The sequence below is a fragment of the Pteropus alecto genome, unplaced genomic scaffold, assembly GCF_000325575.1.
Source record: "Pteropus alecto unplaced genomic scaffold, ASM32557v1 scaffold20, whole genome shotgun sequence".
Taxonomy (NCBI): Eukaryota; Metazoa; Chordata; class Mammalia; order Chiroptera; family Pteropodidae; genus Pteropus; species Pteropus alecto.
Genome location: NW_006436298.1, coordinates 21,344,199 through 21,367,231, shown reverse-complemented (window position 1 = coordinate 21,367,231; position 23,033 = coordinate 21,344,199). Strand labels below are relative to the sequence as shown.

Genomic DNA, 23,033 nt, shown 5'->3' with positions numbered 1-23,033 from the left:
GGATTGTAAGCTGACAAGGTCCTTGCAATCTATGAGGTCAACCAAGGGTTGCCTCACCTAAAAAATAAAAAATAAAAAAATAAATAAAATAAAAAGAAATAAATATCTATAAGATTAATTGTTAGTGTCCAAGTTTAAGAAAAACACACCATCATCTTCATAACTGAGCAGTGCCTCTATTTCATGCTGTTACGAACTGCTTATTGATGAGAGTCAAGACCTTCCCACACTGTGAATTCTCAGTGTGGATAGATATGGGACAACCCAAAAGATTATGAGTCAAAAGTCATTGCTTCTTGCCAATCTCTAAGATAAGGACTGAACTGTGGAAAGTAGACTTTCTTTCTGGCAAAGGACAAAAATATAATTTGCTAACAAGGTTGCTTGATCACTAGTCTTCACTTGCAAATGCTGGCACTGCATGAAGAAGGAAGTTCAAACAATTCAAAAAATGTTTTTCAGTCTTTCCTGGAACTCCTAATAACCTTTCACAGAACCCCTAATGACATCTTGCTATTGAACCCACACTAGACTGTAAGCTTGTGAAGAGTGGGAACTACATTTTATTTGTTTTGGCATCCTAAGTACCTAGCACAATACCTGGAACAAAATGCCCAATAAATTATTTATTGAACTAAAAAAAAATTCTTTATCCTGAAACCTATCCACTGGACCACCAGATTGCTAAAAAAAATTCTTTATCCTACTAGCTAAATTAGAGCATAATTTTTCTTGATCTTTCATAGATTCAGTTACAGACATCTTGCCTTTAAAATTCCAAATTAATAGAAATTATTGAATAAATCAGATGCCATGTCATCTCCATGTTACCAAACAGCTTTCATTTTCAAAGCTATAATTTGTTGAATTATGTCTGTAAGTCATTCTCTTCCTAGTTATTCAAAGAGTCTTGAAAACCACTGAAGACCTGTGAAAAACTTATCTTCATTTTGGCAGTAGTCTGTACAACAAGTTTCAAACTAGGATAGTATTCTAAGGATTACTGACCAAGGGGGGAGACCAAACACACAGAGTAAATAGACAACAAAAGAAGATATTTACTCCATATATTTCATTATTATCCACAACCTGTTAGTCATAAGGGCTTTGTTTGGAAAATTACATATGCATGAGTATTTTGTAACCAAAGGGTTATAATCTATAATCTCTTATACTTATCTGGATAAAAATCTTTTCATAGGCTTCAAGAGCAAGAAATTCCTTCTCCATGCAAACCCAGCACTTACAGTGAAGAATAGTGATCAAGCATTCCTGTCAGCAAATTAATTTTTAAAAATTTTATTGTGGTAAGAAAACTTAACATGAGATTTACCCTCCTAACAAAATTTTAAGTTTACAATACATTATTGTTGACTATAGGTACAATGTTGCACAACATATCTCTAGAACTTACTCATCTTGCTTAAATGAAACTTTATGCCCATTGATTAGTAACTTCCCATTTCTCCCTTTCCTCAGCCCCAGGCAACCACCTTCCACTCTCCGATTATATAAATATGACTATTTTAGATACCTCATATAAGTGGAATTATGCAGTATTTGTCTTTCTGTCACTGGCTTATTTCACTTATCAATAGAGTAAAAAGGTGACCTATGGAATGAAATGGGAGAAGATAATTGCAAACCTCTATCTGATAAGAAGTTAATCTCTAAAATATATGGCACTCCAACAATTCAATAGCAAAAAACCCTAATAACCTGATTAAAAAATGGGCTTGAATAGACACTTCTCCAAACAAGACATACAATGGCCAACAGGTATATAAAAAATGCTCATTGTCAGTAGTCATCAGAAAATGCAAATCAAAATTAGGAGATATCATCTCAAACCTGCCAGGATGACTATTGTCAAAAACCAAAAGATAGCAAGTGTTGGTGAGGATGTGGAAAAACTGGGAACCCTCGTACACTTCGGCTGGAATGCAAAACTGCAGCTGCTACAGAAAACATTCGGAGGTTCTTCAAAAATAAAAATAAAAAATAGAACTACCATATGATCCAACGATCTCACTTCTTGGTATTTATCCAAAATAACTGAAATCAGGAGCTAAAAGAGGTATCAGCACTTTCATGCTGTTCATTGCAGCATTATTCACAATAGCCAAGATAAGGAAACAATCCAAATGCCCATTAACAGATAAATGGCTAGAGAAAATGTGGTATATACATACAATGGAATGCTATTCAGCTTTAAAAAAAATAAAGAAATTATGCAATATGACCACATGGATGAACCTTGAGGATAAAGATGATATTTAAAAAGAGGACACCACCCATTTACTATATAATACCATAATGCCCCTGATGGTTCTTGAGCACCCTTCTTATTTGTTTTACGGTTCTCTACTACTCTTCTTTCAAGTCTTTTATAAATGATTATACTTTCCTCCAGTAATGTGGCAAAGGTCTTCAAAATGATTTTGATTGATGTACAGAGTAAGAATGTATACTGAGGCAAGATGATGACCAGTTTCATACACTTCATTAATCAGCTTTTCAAAATATTTTTTAATCATTCATTGTAAACTGTAATAGAAATTATCATGATGTTGTTTCTCTCTCTCTTACACACACACACCCTAATCTTTGAAATATAATCATACTCCAAATTCAAAATAAGTGATGCTCAAATGATTTGCATTGTTTCTTTTCTTCATTAGTGTTACAAAACAAATGCTATCAGTTCATTCCTAATTAAAAAAAAAAATAAAGTGTGATTTTTCTCATAAACCCTTAAAGGATTATCATAGGCAAAAAGTACAGTTTATCTTGCTTAAATTTCAATCATTTTACCTATTAGGAAAGTGATTACTTATGTTTTCTCACAGGACTAAAATGCTATTTTATGTACTGAAAGTGCTAACAATTTCCTTGAGCTGAGTTATTTGTAGGGACTTCAGCTCTCGTAGCACAGTCAAAGCTGTGAGACTCAGCTGCTGAGTCCCTGGCAGGGGCTGGGCTGGAAACTAAACTAAGTTTCCTGTAGTTCTCCCAGGGTCATGGAACAGTATTAGATAACTGCATCCCATTGTTATATATGATGGAAAACAGGGTTATTCTTCATTTGCTGCTTCTCCTGAAGCCATGTAATTTACTTAAAAGATGTTTATTAATCATACATCAAGCATTAGTGAATATCTGAGTTGTTTCTAATATGTTCCTTGTTAAACTTATACTTTATTGATTTAAACCAGTCAGTCAAAAAGACTAGTTGAAGATAATGAAAGAGTTCCTAGCCTTAGTCACTTTGTCTATTTTTTAAATGCTAATTATGGACAATGTGGCCCTTCTGTGTGCATCCTGCTAGAGAAGCACTAGGGAGACTGGGTTCGTGCCATTAACAATTAAAAGGACATAGGACACATAAAAATGCCCTTGATGCCTTCTCTGTTCTCACCCAGGTCAGGCTACTTAGAGGAGATCCAGTCTGGCATCCAGCTGCTTGGAAAAGGTCAGCACCATTTACTTATCTGATTGAGATCTACCCTCAAAGAGATCTATTCAGAGGCCTTCAGGCTAAACTCAAGGAGAATCTTAAGTGCAGGAAAAAAAAAGTGAAATTGTTCCATAGATGTGTTCCTAAATAGCATTTTCTTTTTCCAGTAATACCTCCATTATATGTTCAAACTTCTCTGATCAGATTTGGGAGACATGGAAAATATTGATTAAACTGGCAAACACCTCAAGAGGTTGAAAGCCAACGCAAAGCTGAATTTCTCACGTGAAATTTTTTCTGCATTTTGCTTACTCAGATTTTCATTTGCCTGGTCTCCAATCTTATTAGTAGGAATTCCACGAGCTCCACTGCTAACTCATGCCCCATTTGCGTACCTGTTGCACCTGCATCCGAATTTGGAAAATCCTTTTTTAACATCCTAAACAATAAAAGTTGAAAAAACGCAAACAAAAACAAATTAAAAATTACAAAATACAGAAGTAGAGGCATTGCCCAAAGAAATGTTTGGTGTCTATTGACGGAGAAAAGAAAATGTTATAGAGATGGGGCATACAGAGTTTCTGTTTGGGGTGATGAAAATGTTTTGGAAACAGAGGCAATGGTTGCACGACATTGTGAATGTAATTTATGCCACTGACTTTAAAAATCACATTTAAAAATAATTAAAATAGCAAATTTACCACAATTCAAGAACTCAATATTGTAATACACCAAATATTTTTGAATTACACACTTTAAATGGGTGAGTCACATGGGATGTGAATTATATCTTAATAAAGCTACAAAAATATCATGGAGAAAAAGGGGATCAAATCTCCTGAAAGAGAAAGATCACAGATGAAGTGTTATAGCCCTAGCCTTTGAGTTTTCATTTTTAAGCATTTGATTTGATTTGCTTTTCCTCCAAAGTACTGTGCTTCCCTGGCAGATGTCCCATTTTAATCTATATTGGGAGGAAACAGGATGGCAGAATAATGCTGCTGTTGGAATATGAAGCTTATTTGTTTTAGCACTGTGCCTTCTAAATATCTTGTTTTTTTTTCCTTCCAATATTTAAAAGAATCATGCTGAACAGCGGCAGGAGCTTCTTTTGATTTCTTACCTAGATGGCCTTTTGGAAACCCAGTAACCTGAAATAGATGTTTTCATTATGGCTTCATTAAGGGAAATAATTAATGGATCAAAAATTTTCTCTTAGATAAATTTTAATTTTAATTTTTTCTTGGGACGATAGTGATTTTCTCAAAAATACTTAACAATTCCCAAATAAAAGGTCAAGAAGGCGTCCTTAGGACAAACTTGTTCTGTTCCTAATGATTCTTCTGGAACCTTAGTCAATGAAATCATCATGAACACAATAGTGTTTGTTCTGGGACAGACTTTCTGATTTCTCATTCCAAGACAAAGAAAGACTGAAAAATCCAAACCAAGAAGTATTTCTCCCAAACAAACTGTACTGTTTGAATGATCTTCTTCTTAGCTGTGCTAAAATGTTTGCTGGAGTTATTTTTAACTGGGAACAGAACATTCATTTTGGAAAATGTTCAGTTCTCTAATTTTATAATGAGCAGAAATACATACTTTCGATGAAAGACTATGCAAGCTGCAGTACCCCCGTCAACAGGCAATAAATATTCTGGCTTTTAGGAATGAAAGTCTTCTAGATGCTGTGAAGTCTTGAATCTGGATCACCTGTATCACTGTTGGAAGAAACAGGTTTTTTGATGTCATCAAGACAAGGAGTTTCTTTCTTTGCTCATGCACAACATTTCCTCATAAATCACAAGTCCAGGTAATGCTAAATGGATTCTATTGTTTTTATTATTATTACTTCTATTAAACAATGTTAGCCATGTAGGATGATTAAAAAAACAACTAATATTCTTAGAATATGTACATCCTATTAACTAATATAAACTGATCCCGTCTTTCGATATAGCAGTGAATTTTCAGGGTACACAAAGGTAAGTAGTTTATGTTCCAACACAACAATCATTTTGGGGTTAATCATCCAGTACAATTCTCAGATTCCTATCATATGGCTGCATGTACTTATAGAGTTTTAGCACAAAGCCAATACAAATATAAAACTATCTTCATTCTAATGGTTACTGAGGCGCTAGAGATGGGTGTCGGCGATGGGTATCCTCCTGAGTTCTACAATCTGGGAGTCAGTCAGGGTGCCTCCCTCCTGGCTGCCTTGACCAGACTCATTATCACTGACACTGAGACCAGCACCTATAAGAAAAAAAGAATAAACACAAAAACACCCAACTATTAGTGCAGCGAATTAAGGGTCAAGTTACATTAAGTCAACACATGTTTATTTCTATTATATTAGTAAAAAAATATTTAGAATAAATATCATTAATACCTTAGAATTATAAAACTATAATTTCCATTTAGTAGTTTTTATAAGTAAAAATTAATTTGTAAAGACACAAGTTTGGTTTCTCAATCCTTTTTTTCTGTTTTCACATGGTTGACAGGTATAACTTACTCTCAAGAACAGCATTTCTCAATTTTGGGGCTTATTAAAGTAAAAAAATTCAGGCAGATTATTCAGATTTTCAGTGGGGGCGGGGGTTAGGATTTGCTGTTAGAAAACATATAACCTCCAACCCCACTCAGTGTGGGCAGTGATCCAAGAAGAAAGACATGCACTGGCAACACCTGGTGTCACATCAGCGCCTGGAAGACTCTGGCTCTGAATGACTCAGATCTGATCCCAAGATAAAAATAATTATGCAACACAGTGCCAAAACAGATCCACACAAGAATCCCAAAAAGCTAGCTGTTAATTACAGACAGCACCCAGAATCTCTGTTTTTAGGAAGCTCTACTATTTCAATAATTCAAAAAATTTAACACTATTGCTAGACTAACACCTTATTATTTTCTTCTCTAATGTGCATGGGAACACAAACTCTCATGCACTTGCATGCACTTGCTCTGTATCTCCCTCCCTTCCACCCCCACTTCTCTCTCTCTCTCTCTCTCTCTCTCTCTCTCTCTCTCTCACACACACACACACACACACACACACACACACACAATGGAGATGTGGTCACAGGGCATTTTGCTAGTTTGTATTTGCTTGGCACTAAACAAGAAGGAAAGTGAAAAACCAGTTGCTGGGGAACTGAGACTTCCCTTTCTGTCTGAGATATAGGAAAGGCTATTTGCAGAGTTGGTAATTATGAGAAAACTGTGAATTAGCTTTGTCTTAATCTTTTTGGGATGGAAACAGGAACCCATTAATAATCTTCTTTTAGTAAAACCTTCCCTCTTCTGGGTCTCTGTCCTTCTCACCCACCCTCTCTCTGTTAAAGGCTGCCGTTGAAACCCCACTTCCTCCCTTTGCTTCTGTAACACTGTACAGAATCAGCGGATCAGAGGGTGGCTCATCCCATCCTCTGATCCACTCTTTCGAAGGCTGTTTTCTCTATCAGCTCCTGTTGTTTGATCACTGGAGGCTTTGCCTTCGGCCCTGTTTCAAGGCCTACAAGAGCCACCTGACCCGCTGCCTGCTCTCTAGCCTAATGTCTCACTAGAGTTGCTGATCACTCCCTTTTCACATCATGTTATTACGCTGGCACTGTCTGAGATTCTTTTTATTCCCTAACTTCTTAATCTGTTTGCCTCCAGTCTTCCTATAACTATCAATTCAGGTATCACCTCTGGTGCTCATGAAAACATGATGATTTTTCTAAAATTTCTGACTCCCCTACTGGATTACATCCTTTCTATCTTTTATTGCTAACTCATAGGACAGTGCCCAGCACACTGTGGATGTTCAGTAAATGTTTGTCATATGTATAAACACACTACGCTCTGCATCCTGGCTCTTGAAAATACCTCTTCCATCTTTATTGATCTGTTCCTCTGATCTATTCTGTATTCCACTGCCCCTTCCTGTTCAAGAACAAACATGAGTCCCTATGGCAAACTGCATCAAGTCTGGAACCCTCTGCATTGGCTTTTAAGACACTCTCTAATCTGGCTCTACCCTACCAAATAGACACAGGAGAGCTTTGCCCATAGGAGAGCTTTCTCAAAGTGATCAGGTATCTTGACTGGCCTGATCAAGGCCCATGTCCATACCTTTTCACAAATCAAAACAGGGAGTTGGAGGATGAAATATTTGAAAAGAAAAGTCCTACTTTATACCAGAAAAAGAAATTATTAATCAAATTGCCCTGGTTTGGATGATAAGTTATATGGCATTTCTAAATACAATATATATGTAAGTCATTAAGTAAAATGTGTTAACATATACCCATGAACTCTTTCCTCAAATTAAAAACTAGAATATTGCCAATGACAATGTATTTTTAAAAATTTAGTTTCTATAATTTAAAAATTAATACATTTAACATAAAAAATATTGGATGTTTGGTTTCTTTTACCCTAACCCTAACTCTAAGACAGGGCAACACTGGGTTTGCATTTCTGGATTACACACACACACACACAAAAGCAAAAATATGCATCAGATACTATCCTCTGGTTCGCCACTGATTTTATCCAGCCTTCTTGAATCATTTACGGTATTTGTCTGGCTCCTGAAAGTCACATTTAAGTCTGCCGCCATGTCTTAGAAGAACAAAGGGCCCATGCTTCTCTGCCAGGAAAGCAAGAGAACTGTGCCACTTTGGAAGAACTCAGTGGATTAGTAAGACATTGGCCACTCCATAAGGAGCAGGTGACTGAGCAGGCCCTGAGGCCTGTAGCATCTTGATCTAGGTGAGCAGGAACTAGAGGCTAAGTAACAGTACCGCCCAATATGCGATTAACTATGGAGAAACAAAGGAGACTCCACAATTAGTATCAGGGAAGATGAAGCTTAATGAATGAATCAGTACCAACTCTCTCTGATTTCAGTGTCGGGCCCACTCTAAATCTGATTAGGAACATATAAGCATTTTGCCTACCCTGGGGACAAAGCACACGAGAAGGAAGTTCTGTATTGAAAGCCTGCTGAGCAGACTGTGAGAGAAAGAGCAAACTGGGCTGGAAGGTTAACATGGGGAGCAGGTTCACAAGTGAATGGGTATCACCAGCTTGTTTAGCAGCCTAGACTCTTGGGAGATGTCAGCAAGTTCTAGATATGGCTTTCCCCCATTAAGTTACTACATCTACATGACCCACCTCATCTTCCTTTTCAACTTCTTTCCAGTTGAAATAAATGCATAGTACCCACATCCCAATCCCCAATGAGACTCAGAAAGGACACTTTTATACACAAGTATAACATGGCTGGATTGGGAGCCCAGGTCTCTTGGCCCTTTGTAATTCATTATATGATCTAGGAGAGTATTTTGCAGGAAGTATTCTAAGTTTCTGATAGGTATTTTTTGTGCTTAAGTTTTAAGTAAAAAATTTGAGAAAAATTCAGTAACCATGATAATAGTCACTCTCCTCTTTGGTAGATGGAACAGGCAATGTCAAAGGAACTTCAGGTAATAATTTACATTCATCTAGCATCTCTCTTTTCTTCAACATTTCAACAAGCTTTAGTTACAAAAGGGGTGGTTATTAGTCCCATTTTATGGATGCAGGTACTGAGTGGGGATCAGAGGTGTTTGTTGAGCTGCCCACGTCACACAGAAGGGAAATCACAGAATGAAGATATACACTTGGCCTTCGCCCCCCAAAACAGGATGTTTTCTTCTATACCATACTGCCTCTTGTGGTGGAAGCTCTAATTGTGTCACCTCCTTGTCCTTCATGTTTCAGTGTTTAATCCTATCTATAGGGTAAGTTTTAAGTCCCTTGGCATATATTCAAGCTTCTATCCCATCCTTCCTCACTCAATAATCATGGTGCTGTGAATACTCAGGTGTTACAGAATACATTATGAACATTTAAAATTGTTTTTAAGCATTACAATAAATTGAACCCTCTATATTTGTGGGTCTGTTTTTGATTAGTTTATTCTTTTTTGTTCCTTAGATTCTGCATGTAAGTGAAATAATATGATATTTATCTTTCTCTAACTTATTTCGCTCAGCATAATAACCTCTAGGTCCATCCACTTTATTGCAAATGATAGGATTTCATTTTTTTTATGGCTGAGTAATATTCCATTGATTATACCAAACTATTTTAATATATTTGCCTTTGTTGTTATTTTGCAATATGCAAAAATTGTGCACTAGCACATTGGCCTCAAAAACATAGCTTTGATCATTCTGGAATTCAATTGTAACTGTTAAACAGGAACTTTGAGTCTGCTGACACATTTGTAAATACACGTAAAGAAGTGATGATATTTTCCAATTCAGAAACTGGCTCCCTGGGTTTTCCCTTGATCTTAGTGTAATTAGAAAGAGAATACCTTAGCTAAAGAGTGTCAAGTCTCCTGCTTGCCCCTTGGGAAAATGGTATTCTGACATTAAATTCCCTTTACTGTAGTCAAGTAAAAGTATTCTACCTACTGAGTTAATATAAGTATTTTAGTATGTGTGTTTGAATATATAAAAAAATTTCCCTTATTGAAGATGAGGAGTTCAGAGAGTGATTAAAAGGGCACTGGAAATGGTATCGATGGCTATTTAAAGGTTTAGTCAGTCCCCTATCCTAAAATTTGTACATCCATCTACCCATCCATCCACCTATCCATCTTATATATATTCACAGTTATTGAGATGTATCCTAGTCTTGTGAAACATACGCCCTGGCCGAGGACTAGCTCTTATTCTTATGATGACATGTCCATCTGGCCAACCTTTCCTGCTTCTATATGGAATTTGTGCTTAGGTGGATCGCGCTTCCTACTTTTGTGACTGACCGGCTTATTTGTGCTTATTAACTTCTGTCCCAGCTGTTATATACTAGCTGACACATATTTTAGTGCAGGACTTAGAGAAAGGGAGTACATAGGACAAAACTGATGCAGGTGGTGTAATTCAAAAAGGACAAACAAATCTCTTCCCACCTTGTCCTAACCCAGTGCCTAAAATCTCACAATTAAGATTTTTTTTTCCACTTTAAAGGTGCTCCTTAAGAATTTTCTATTCAAATATAAAAAAAACAGAAAATTCTTTTACCTTCTACCTGTGTTTATAGAGCGCTTTATTATGAATTATTCTAAAGCTAAGATAAGAAAAGTGCTAAAAAGAAGGGGTATTGAATGCCAAAGGCCCATTTTTCTTTTAACTTTCTAGTGTTCCCTAAGGTCAGCTATAGATCTAATACGTGGTGTGAGGCTTGCCAGATAGCCTGGAACACAAGGAGAAATCTGTGGCTGGCTGTTATATATATTCTCAAGGGGAAAATTCTCAGGTGCACTGTAGAAATTATTGAGAAAAAGAAAATCTTCTCGATCTAGGATTATTGAGGTAGAAAGGAAAACAGGAGTTTGCTAGTCCAGTTATTACAGATGAGAAGGTTTGGTTAAGTGACTTAGCTAAAGTTAGTGGTAAATCTGGGAGCTGGCTGCCCACCTCATAATCTAATGCTACACAATGCTTCAGGTCAGTGTCTCTGGAGTTTTATATAAAGCATCTGATCCAGGAACTTCAAATTAGGATTCAAATTGATGTGTGGTACATCAAAGGATACATGGTGGTGTGGGAAGGATAGCTTTAAGGAAATAGAGTATATTCCTAGACCTTAATTTTCATATGCACTCTTTTGCTGAGATTTATTTTTTAACTTTTGATAATTATTTGCCAAAACATTTAATAGTTTGTCATCAGTGACTATTTATTCAACTGTAGACTAATAATAATTATAGTGATAACTTAATACAAAATAAATTTTGACACTACAGTCTTATGGTCTCAAAAATATTTAGGTTTCAATTGATATACACATTTTGTTGAAGAGAAGTATGAGGGGATGAAGATTAAATGAATTTCAAGCATAAAATATATTACATTAGGATAAAATTCTGTAGTGGAAATGACATGGAAATACAGGTTCAAGAAGAAAAGAGAATGATGTAAATTTTCCAACTGTAAAAGAAAGGACTGCTCATATACTTTTAAAATGAAATGAATAACAATGGTATCAAATTGCTATAGAATTTAGACTCCTTTGAATTAATTTAAAATAATACGTAAAATGTTTATTTTAAAACACTAAAATTTTTAATATAGCGAGAATTACATTATTTGATACTATTTAAACTTAGGATGAAAATCTTTACATAAATATATACAAAATGTTATATAGCTTTTCAAAGTTGTTCAGGGGTTCAAATGAAAAAGACAGATCCACTTGACTTGGAATGGCCCATAGTTAAGTTGGACCTAAGATATAGCAAGATTTGCAAATTCAGATGTCACAGAGGACAGGGAAGCCAGCATTAACCTGTAATGCAGGTCTGGTGAGCACTGTACAAAGTAGACAGCTAATGTTCTGTCCAAAGAGGCAGGCTCCAATCAAACAGTGTTGTGCTAGATTTTAAGCACTCCATTACTAGATTTTTTTTTGGAAATAGAAATTCTGGATTTTTACAGGATATCTAAAGTTTTAAATTTTGGTTCAAAAAAAAAAAAAAAAAAAGCCAAAATGTTATGAGGGTCAAACGAAATACCCTGTTGGGCCAAATTTGGCCTGTGTGTCAATTGTAAATTCTGCTGTAGATGGAATGGCATGTGGACTGCTCCTTTGATTTGACCATATGCTAATGATGGAAAGTGTCTAGGGAGTGGTTCTTGATTATTCTAGTATCTTTTCTAAAAATAGAGGGAACCAATGTTAGAGACCATTATCTTAGTCTTAAGTATTTATTACCTAATGGGTTTAGTAAACTCTAAGGAATACTAAATTCAATCTATAAGTAAGAAAGTCATTCCATACATTCCTGAACTACATGCATTTAGTACTTGTTAAACACACACACACACACACACACACACCACTCACATCTAATTTATGCGGCAAGAATTCATTTTGTTTTCTGTGTCATAACACTGGCAACAGACCACTTTGTAGTGTTGGGGACATAATCTTCTCAGAGAATTATTTGTAATCTGAATGCCCCTGTTTTAGTCTTAATGCTAATGAACATTTTATGCAGTTGCACATTCCCTCCTTTGTGAAAGGCTCTTCTTTCTTTAGTTCTCTTTCTCACCATTCTATAGTTTCCTCCCTGAGACTCTTCTATTTACTTTTTAAATGTAGATATTATCTAGAATGTTCTTGTTTCCTTTCCTTTCTCTTGTTTTCTCTTTTTCCCTTACTCTTCCCTTCCTCATCTCTTTTTTTCTTGCTCATCTCTTTCTTTCCACTCCCCCAGATCAAATTTATCTGCTTCAAATATAATCTCTGCACTGATTACTTATTTACCCTCTTTTATCCCTCACTTCTACCCTTGACCTATGGATGTTGCCGTTTTCCCCTTAAGAACTGGATCTCTAAAGGGGGGGAGTCTCCTTCCACATGTTCATGGCATGTACCTGGGGCCTGGCACCCCCAGCACACTCGGGGGGCCTGGTACACCCAGGGCCTGGCGCACCCAGGGTATGGTCCGTGGCTCCACCTGGGGCGCAAACCCAGGACCTTCTGCGTGTAAAGCGGATGTGCTAACCAACTACACTATGGAGCCACTCCTTGCACTGATGCATTTAAATCAATATCTGTAACTCTGATCCCTCATCCAAGATCCTTCAAACCTGAATGTTTAAGAGCCGCCAGACCTAACGATCAATATGTCCAAATCTGAACTCGCTTCCCCCTGCAAACAAATAAATAAACAAATGCTCCGTACAGCTCCTTAGTCACTTGGTGAGAAGCATGAGCCCTTGCCAACTGTCTTCTCAGTGTTCCTCCTGTGTTCATCTTCTTTTATTTCCATTCCTCTACTGATTAATATGTCCAAATCTGAATATAGTTTCCCAAAGATACTGAGTCAGGGGATCCTCCCATTAAGGATGACTGTGAATATCTGAAGGAGGTGTGTTCCTGAAATCCAGTTGGAGGAACTACAACAATGCAGGTAAACTACCTTTCAGGCCTTTCTCCCCCTGCCTGGCTCCACTGACCCCCCGCCCCAGCCACACCACAGCGCTTCTTCTTGCCAACCAGGCCATGCACCCTGGGCTCAGGCTAATTCTACTCCCTCAGTCTGTAATGCCTTTCCTCCACTCTTTACCTATCCAAAACCTACACATTTTTCAAGAATCAATTGAGAGGGCTTTAAAAAAATTTCCTTGATCAATAATTAATAACTCTTTCTCATTGCTTATTTTACTCTTCCTTATGTCATGGTTGTGTGAATGCCTATTTTTCCAAGCAAACTCTAAGTTTCCGATTAATTAATTAATATAGGAATACACACACATAATAGTAAAATGTACTTTTGAATAATTATTTCAACAGGTTCTTCTGAGCATGGACATATCTTCTTGCTTGACTGTACATCTAGAAATGAAAAGTTCACTGAAATTTTCATAACAGTAACAGTTCAACATTATTCTGAGGAAAAAAAAAGAAAAAACTACATATTTGATTTGAAAACAACTATTCATTGGGGTCACAGGTTTAGTGGGGTTGAACTTATAGGAAGAGTCAATGAAATACTATATGTGATGGCATTTTGAAAACTGTAGAACTACACGTGGCCTATTATGTTGCCTTTGAAAGTTTCTGCTTTAAAGATACTCCATAAGAAGGTCTCTTTGGCATATCAGAGGCAAAACCCTCTTAATGAAATCCCTACCAGGTTGACTTACAACACTGAACATTTTAAGTAGTAGCCTGATGTTCTAGAAAGATTCCAGGATAGAAATATTTACATTTAGTTAAGAGTATGCTTTTTTTTTCTTAAAAACAAATTATAAATTATTTTTAGTTTGTGTTACATTTGGTGCCAAGAACAAAATATCCTAGAGTTGGGCTGGGATTAGAAATAGGTCATGAGAATCAGGATGTACTAAGGGTGACTGATTGTACTTCTGCAGTTTCATGCGAAGAAGATACAAACTGTAGCACAGCAAGAGTGCCTACTTTTAACGTAGTTTGTGGTTCCATACATACCAGTTTTTAATGCAAATATCAAGTCATCAAACTCCTGGGACTCTTCATCAGCTATTAGTGACCCTTGGCCATATCCTCCGGAGGAAGGGAATGTGGCGCCATTTTGTGGACTTGGCTTTAAGTCAGGACTGGCCTGACTGGCTTGCTGGAAGGATCCTCTCTCCCAGTCAGGTGGCACCTTTTTGGATTGGAGTGGGGAGAAAAGGAAACCATAAAATGAATATATACCTATTTACTCTGGAACCTACAGAAAAAAATTGTATCTGCATTTCATTACACAGAGCAAGTGAAAAGGATCTGTTTAGAATTAAGACCCTTAATTGTACCTTTGTTCCTTAAAAAAGTATGTTTCTCCCTGAGACAATCTAATCTGGTGATTCTAAATGATTTCTCTATTAAAATTAGTTGTAGATTTCTAAACTGTCATGTGTGAGAAAAAAATTATTTTTAACCCTATCAATAAATATATATTTTGTAGAATATGTGCAAAGAAAACTGTTAAAAAATATAAGAACTGGGGAAGAACCCTCTTAATCTTTAATCTAAGATACAACATAGAATTTTAAATATAGTAGCTACCTAGGAGGACACAATGAATTGAAAAAAAAAAAAGATTCTCTGATAGCTCTAAATTCCCCCTTTTTAGAAAATTAAATGATAAAAAAGATAGGCCTATCCTAAAATAATTCAATATATTTACTTCCCTCTTGGTTACTGGTAAACAATCCCTTAATCCCTTCTTTCCTAAAGCTTTCCTTTCTCTGAATGACTTTCTAGAATGTCTCTGACAGTCACTCACTGACTGCTGGATCAAGGCCAATTCTAAGCCTCTGAGGAATGCAGAGCACACTTTAGGGTATGCCACTGTGCAACTCCCCAAATGAACATTCAAGTAGTGGCCCGAGCCCAGGAACTGAACTATCACAGCTGCTGCTTCCCAGGATAAGGTTTTCTGAGCCACTGCAGGGATGCCTCATCTGAGAAGAGTGGCCTAACTACAGAAATAAATTTGCAAGAAGACAAACCTTAAAAAATTTTACTAAGAATTTGAACATCTAGACCAGTACTGTTCAACAGAACTTTCTGTGATGATACAAATATTTGACATTTGCATTCTCCATTATGGTAGCTGCCAGACACATGTGGCTTTTGAGCACTTGAACGTGTCCAGGGTGACTGAGGAATGTAATTTTTAAGGTTATTTAATTTTAGTTAGTTTAAATTTAAATTGCCACACATTGCTAATGGCTATTGCACCGAATAGTTCAGGTCTAGGCAAATGCTGAACTGGGTAACTGATGAAAAAATACAAAAGCAATGCTTTTAAAGATTCACTCCTGAATTGCTGATCTTAAAAATATCCATTTCAATCGTTATCAACTTGGATGTGAAAATAATTCAGTTTTAAGATCTTTTGGGATATAGAAATGGTATCAGATCTCTTAATATTTGCGAGTACTAAAGACATATTCTGATTTTTAAATATTGCACTTAATTTTGATCATTTACCTTAATTTTAACCTATGAATAAAATTACTTTCTACATTAATATGGAAGAGAAAAAATATCACTAGGCAGGTAGATTATCTGCCTGCCTGCCTGCCTACTTACCTACCTACCTATCTATAAACTGCTTCCTTTTCAGACTGATGCACTTTGATTTCCTGACATTTTTCAAGATGCAAAGACTAGTATAGTTCTCCTTGGCTCTTTAATACAGAGAGGGCAGAATGAGCTTAGTAAGGAATGGCAGACAAACACATCTTAGGCACTGCAGGAATCGTCAGGGACCTGCATACCATCTCTTTCTGGACAAATGTCTTCAGGTATATTTTAAAATCTAGGCAATGGTCCCAGTGCTATGGTGGCATTACTGACAGGTTGGTGGTAATATGATTTAGACATAGGAAACCAATATGATGTGGAAAGAATGCAGAGAGCTATGGGAGGTAGATTTTACAGAGGACATCCTGGATAGATTTTCTAGTAGTGCTGCTGAAGCACTCTTCAAGCCTTTGGTCTAAAATATTTTCTGGTATTTAAATTAAAAAGAGTTTTGGCCTATTTTCTTTTCACTGAGTGTTTGCTGGGATTGAAGTAGTGAGTTGAGATGTGTGAAGGAAGAGAGTTGTGTCAGTATTTTTAGGAAGAACAGTATTTAAAAAAACATTTCTGAAGCAGATTCAGTTACTGCCATGTCAAATTTGGAAGATTTTGAAGAAAGAGATGACTGATTTCCCAGTACAAACTGCTGGTTAGTATATGTCAAAGAGCAGGGAAGAAAATGAATTCAATAATAGGCTTGATACCATAGTAGGCAAATCAAATACCATAGTTTTTTAAAAGATTTAAAAGTCACGTAGCACCATTTAACTTGTACTCTTTATGAGATGGAAAGGCCTTCTATGGGAGAGAGACAGAGATGGCGAAAGAGCAAGAGCAAGGGCAAGGGCAAAGGCAAGGGCAGGCACCTCCTCCATAGCACTGATAAGGTTCTGGGTAGACTTGCTGATTTCCCCTCCAGCAGGAGGCATTCCACTCCCAGGCGTGAAGAAGGCTGTGCTGGGTCCTGGGTGCCCATTCACTTCCACCGTGTAACTGGCCTTCATAGGACAACACGTCTGGTTGTGTAGAATGAAATAGACCACAAAAACATAAAGTCCCTGTCAAAGAAAAAGAACACTAGCATGTAAAGGAAGTCTGCTACCATAGCTGAGGAATAAACACAGTTATAAGCAGAGTGATTTTCTACGAGTGTTCTCCAAATTCTACCCAAAGTTGTGATTTAGAGAACATGTTAGGAGACTAGCAAGAGGGCACTGTAAATTTCTGAATGTCATGAAAAGTTATTCTATGTCATTTGGGAAAACTGCCCTCTCGCTAAGAAATCATTTTTTCTTGGTTAAAACATAAGTAACTGAAATGCAGCCCAACTAAAAAAAAAAAAGAAAAAGAAAAAAAAAAAAAAGAAAACAGAATTGCAGAAGTATATCTGATTAGCTGTGTACATTTTGTTTTAAAAAGCAAATCTCTTGCCTCCAGAAATTACTGTCTTTTCTCAGATTTCACTTATTCTCATTTTCTTCCTAGCAAAATGGCTGAAGTGAGGAACTAAAGCTCCACCCACCTTGTAGGATTCTGGAAGGGCAGCACTAATTAAGCCTTTTGAGTTTATCTATCTATTTCACCCACTTATCTCATTCAGAAATAGAATCACTGGGTAGGGATGCAGAGGAATTCTGTGGATTGCTTAATATTCAGCATGCCTTGCCTCTCAGTAAATGTTACATAAGAACAATAAAGCTATCTTGTGCATTCTTAAAGATCTGCTGGCCCTTTAAATTCTTTTGCAATCTAGTCAAATTCTTGACAATTGCTTGGCTTCCATCACAGATAGCAACTCAAATTTTGTATTTCTGTTCTCAACAGGGCCTACACTGCTTTCCTTCATGATTTCTACAAGGGATCTACTGTATATGTCTAATGGTGCTGCTATAAAGCTTGTTAATTTTGACCTTTACACTCAGCCAATAAAACATGTTAAATTGTGCCTCTTGTATCTTAATCCTGGTGTTTAAATTTGGGAAGCAAATAAGAATCTCCTGAATTACTAAAATTCTTAAATTAATTCACAAAATGAAAGCAATACACTCAACTTATTAAAGAAAAGGAATTAATGTCAAGATTTTTCATAAAACACAAATAAGTATCTTCATACTGTGGAATTTGGATTCTCCCATAGTTTCCAACATTTCTGGGAGTGTAGAAGCAATAAAGTAAATAATATACTTAGCTTGAAATTTACTGGTATAAATAGGAAAAAAAATTATTAGAAAATACACAAGGCATAAGAATTATAACCAACTTTTAATATAAAATGAAATCAGAGGACAGTCTGCAAGGTAGGTCGCTAGCATTTGGTTTCTGTTGCCTTTTCTGGAAGTTACAAATAAGGCCTTTCTCCCCTTTCTGCTGGAATAACCCCTTCCCAAATTGGCATCTAGTCCACAAAATTAACAAATATGTTTTAAAATCAGTGGTTTATCTGCTAAAATATTTTAAATGTAATTACTTTAATCATGATAAAAAATTAGTAACAGAAACATTTATTTCCTTTTGAATTAGGGCCGTTTTGTTTTTCTGGAATTATTTTCACGTGCAAATGACGTTGTGAACATTAGCTGAAACAAATCTTCCTGGAAACACACATACACATCCAAAATTTTTCTTGCACAAGTAATTTTTCACATGAGTATGACCTAATTACGTTGGCCACAGCGATAGACAAAACAGGAAAAAAATTAAACTGTCAGCTTTAAAAACTGTGAGAATGTCATTGATTTATTTCAGGATTTCTCTAAGTGTTACGAAGTGATAGGGTAAAAGCTAGATCAGGAAACAAAAAACATACTTTAAAATCCATCTCTAAGGACTCATTTGTTAAAACAGCACATTCTTGTTTGTTTTTATATCTACCCTTTTGTGCTTCAGGAAAGGAAATGACTGCTGAAAATAACTTGCCTGTGAACACTGCATGTATTTTTTTTTTCTTAAAAGACTATTTACATATACAGTAAATACTTTGAGTCTTTTAGATGTGCCCTAGGAAATATAAACACTGTTAAAATGGAAAGAAAAGAATGTTTAAATGCAGATCGTATGACATTTGCCTGTGTTCAGCCCAGGCGGGGCAAATTTAGAAAAGGAACCTTCATTATCCAAAGTACTCAGCTGTGGAGGTTTCTGACCTCAGAGTGAAAACAAGTCTCTATTCCAAACACTGTGTTAAATCTCAGGCTCTCTTTTGTATGCGAGTCTGTAAAAGAATTTTAAGAGAGAATCCAGAATCTCAGTTATTCAATCCAATATGCTGACTACCCACTATGTGCACTGCCAGGCACTGAGATGCAAAAATGTTTGGCTCCTTCTCTCAGGTTGCTCACAAAGACAATAATATCCTACAAAATAGTAAGTTAACTATTTTAAAGCAGGACATACTTCATACATCTGTTCTTCCTATTCTTTACCTAGTAAAGGCTTACAGAGAAGGGGGTTCTTTCTGAGCACTGCTGTTTTGATTATTTAGTTGGATCTCCTAATAGAATGATGAAAAATGCTTTCTAAAGTCTCTAGTTACATTGGATCTGGATTGACCACACTCACTATGGCTAATTCTGTATTTCCTTTAATTCAGGAATTTAAACTCATTAAAAAAACATTCAGTGAGATATCAATGAGACCATAATAGTCTAAAGGAGTTAATAAATATTTTCAACCTCATAAAGGAGCAAAATAAGTACAGGAGATTTTGGCTGATGATATCAATAACTGCCATCAGTTCCATATGAAGTGAGAAAGAATCAACATTGGCATTTGACAAATTTAACCAAGGAGTGGTGGCAGATGAGAAATTGATTAAGCCCTGTCTCTGAAGGAAGTGAAGTCACTGGGCTTTATATTGATTTGGAGAACTCATCTGAAACTTGAGAGTGTCCCCTGTGAGGGCAAAGAAACAGCCCTCAACTAGGAGCGGTAAAACTTTGCAGGACCTGTAAAAAGATCTCAGAAGAGGGTAAAACTCAGGTATTCAAACCATAATTGCACTCAAGCTGTTTAAGTCAGCAATCCTCTGCCACCCCACAATTCCTTAAGGTTACAGGAAAGTGGCTAAAGTATCAAATGCATTAAATAAACCCATTTAACAACTGCGTAGGCACATTTCTTTAACATTATTTGTCTCTAAATAAAGTGAATCATTAGTTCATGATTTATTTCTCCTGCACTCTGACTGCTATCTTTCACTCACAGCCAATTTTCTAGTGTGACAGACTTCACACTTGTCCTCTACCAACAAGCATTCACACACCATACAGCAAGAACTCACAGCAACCCTGAGCTAAATGTGAACAATCTGACATATTGACTCCATATGGCCTCTGTTTCTAGTATTTATTTCAGATTCTCACAGTTTTGACCAATGATATATGATAAAAATATGCAGGTAACAGTGCCTAGCCTACCATTAAAACACAAAGAATTGAATCAGTCTAGATATTAAATTTTAGAGTGGTGCCAGCACTTAATATATTTGAAGAATAAAAAGCTAGAGACCTACAGGCAATGAGGGATTGGTTTTAAAAACACCACATATCTCACTCCATGCCATGACAACTGATGAACAACAGTACTATCAGGAGCTGAAACTGGTTGTAAGTGAGACATATCATGACTCAGAATTCGAAAATAAAGGCAGATATTTTGCTAATATAAATCCAGTTACTCAAGATGAAAATGACAGATGAAAGGAATTAAAGAAGCTAATAGGTTAACAAAAATACTTAAGGATTGGTAATTGCTATCTTGGAAATAAATAGGAGTTCTGATGATTATAACTTAAGATGAATGAAAAGATATAATGTTAATATAAGAAAAGTTTCCTAAAAAATACTGAAAAAGAACTGAATCTAGAGATTAAAAGTGTAATACCATGGACCAGGGACATTTTGGTATAGGTTCCTTAATTTCCATATCTCTTAATGGTAAATTTTAGGATGACTTCAGATTTCTATTCATCAACTTTTAGTGTTAAAAGATAATGGAACAATATCTCTTAAGTTCTGAGAAAAAAATGGTCCAAGAATATTATACTCAGGCAATATAGCATTTGGAACTATCAAACATAAAAAAAAATGCTGGGAATTCAGCATCCACAAATCTTCTTGAGGGGAACTCCCAAACTATAAGATAATAAAATATAACCAATAAAGACATGAATTGCCCATAGAGAGCAAAAAAACAGAATTCAGTAATGAAGATAGCAAAAGGATCACGTAAAAGACCTATATGCATTTAGATATAGAACTAATACTGAAAAAAACTATGAGAATTATATTTACATACTCAAGTGTAAATGTTAAGTATCTAGACAATGTAAAAAACATAATATTAAGTAAAAATAAATGCCTGAGTTGGGAACAGTGGAGATGGGAAGACATCTGAGTATTGATGAATTATCATCTTTTTTAGTATAAAGTAATTGATACTATGAAACTGAAATACCTAGGTGATAAAATCCAGTGATTCCATTCCTTTATTTATAATTTCTTTTCTTAATTTAAGAGAAACTTTTTGCCTCTCCTGTGGTAATTAGAATATCTTTTGTGGTGCGGAAGTATTTTTTGAAATTTGGTAATTATTTCTCTTCCATTTTAGTTTTTCTTGTGGCAAATTCAAGGAGACTGAAATTAAATTTTGTATATTATAGCAACTATAACATGGTTATATTTAAAAAATTTATTTGTATTAGGCAACTGATAATATTTAGTATGGCTAGAAAGATGTCTGGAATGAGGTTCATGTAATGTTATTATTTTTACTTTAAAAACAGTTAATGGCCTTTAAGGAGTCCTAATGACATAGAAATGTGTAAAGTAGGAATAATTTTTTAAATGATCTTTTACATTTAACGATTTATTGGCTCTTTCTCATGTTTTTCATTCCTTTCTGTAGAATTGGATTTCTTGCATATTATTTCCCCTTTCCTTCAGTCTGCAGAACTTTTTGGCGTTTCCTGTAGTTCAGATTTGTTAGAAATACATTTGCTCAGCTTTTGTCTGCATGAAAATGTCTTTATTTCACCTTTATTTTAGAAAAATATTTTTTAAATCATTCTTTTATTTTTCAATTATAGTTGGCACATAATATGTTTCAGGTGTACAACATAGTGATTTTACATTTATATAACTTATGAAGTGATCACTCCAATAAATCTAGTACCCATAGGACATGGTTCATAGTTATTACAATATTATTGACTATATTCCTAATGCTACACTTTACATTCCCATGACTGTTTTGTAACTACTAATTTGTACTTCTTAATCCCTTCTTTCTTTTCTACTACCCGCCCCCCTCCCACCCTCTGCCCCAACCACCCTCCTATCTGGCAAACTTCAAAATGTTCTCTGTATCTATCAGTTTGTTTCTGTTTTGTTTATTTTGTTCCCTATATTCTACATATAAGTGAAATAATATGGCATTTATCTTTCTCTGTCTGACTTACTCCACTCAGCACAATACCCTCTAGGTCTATCCATGTTGTTGCAGATGGCAAGATTTCATTTTTATTTTTATGGCTGAGTAATATTCTAGTGTATGTGTGCGTGCGTGTGTGTGTGTGCGTGTGTGTGTGTGTGTGCGTGTGTGTGTAACATCTTCTTTATCCATTGATCCACTGATGGACACCTGGGTTGACTCCATATCTCGGCTATTGTAAATAATGCTTCAATGAACATATACATTCACATGTCCCTTCAAAGTAGTGTTTTGAGTTTCTTCTAATAAATTCCCAGAAGTGAAATTAATGGGTCTGTCTTTGTCTCTTGTTCTAGTCATTGTTTAAAGTCTATTTTGTCTGGTATAAGTATTGTTACCCCAGGTTTATTTATTTATTTTTCATTTCCATTTTCATGAAATATCTTTTTCCATCTGTTTACCTTCAGTCTGTGTGTGTCTTTCAATCTGAAGTGAGTCTCTTGAAGGCAGTACAGGTAAGGATCTTGTTTTC

At 35.8% G+C, this 23,033-nt stretch overlaps 1 protein-coding gene across 1 annotated transcript in view; it reads right to left on the bottom strand.

Annotated features, from left to right (window-relative positions):
* Window positions 1-5,283: 5,283 nt before the first annotated feature.
* The window catches only part of ADGRV1 (adhesion G protein-coupled receptor V1), a 469,718-nt gene continuing 451,968 nt past the window's right edge, over window positions 5,284-23,033 (bottom strand). The window contains 3 exon segments of the mRNA XM_015590540.2: window positions 5,284-5,716; window positions 14,468-14,645; window positions 16,939-17,130. Of these exon segments, the coding sequence (XP_015446026.2) occupies window positions 5,598-5,716; window positions 14,468-14,645; window positions 16,939-17,130 (489 nt within the window). The 3' untranslated portion in view covers window positions 5,284-5,597.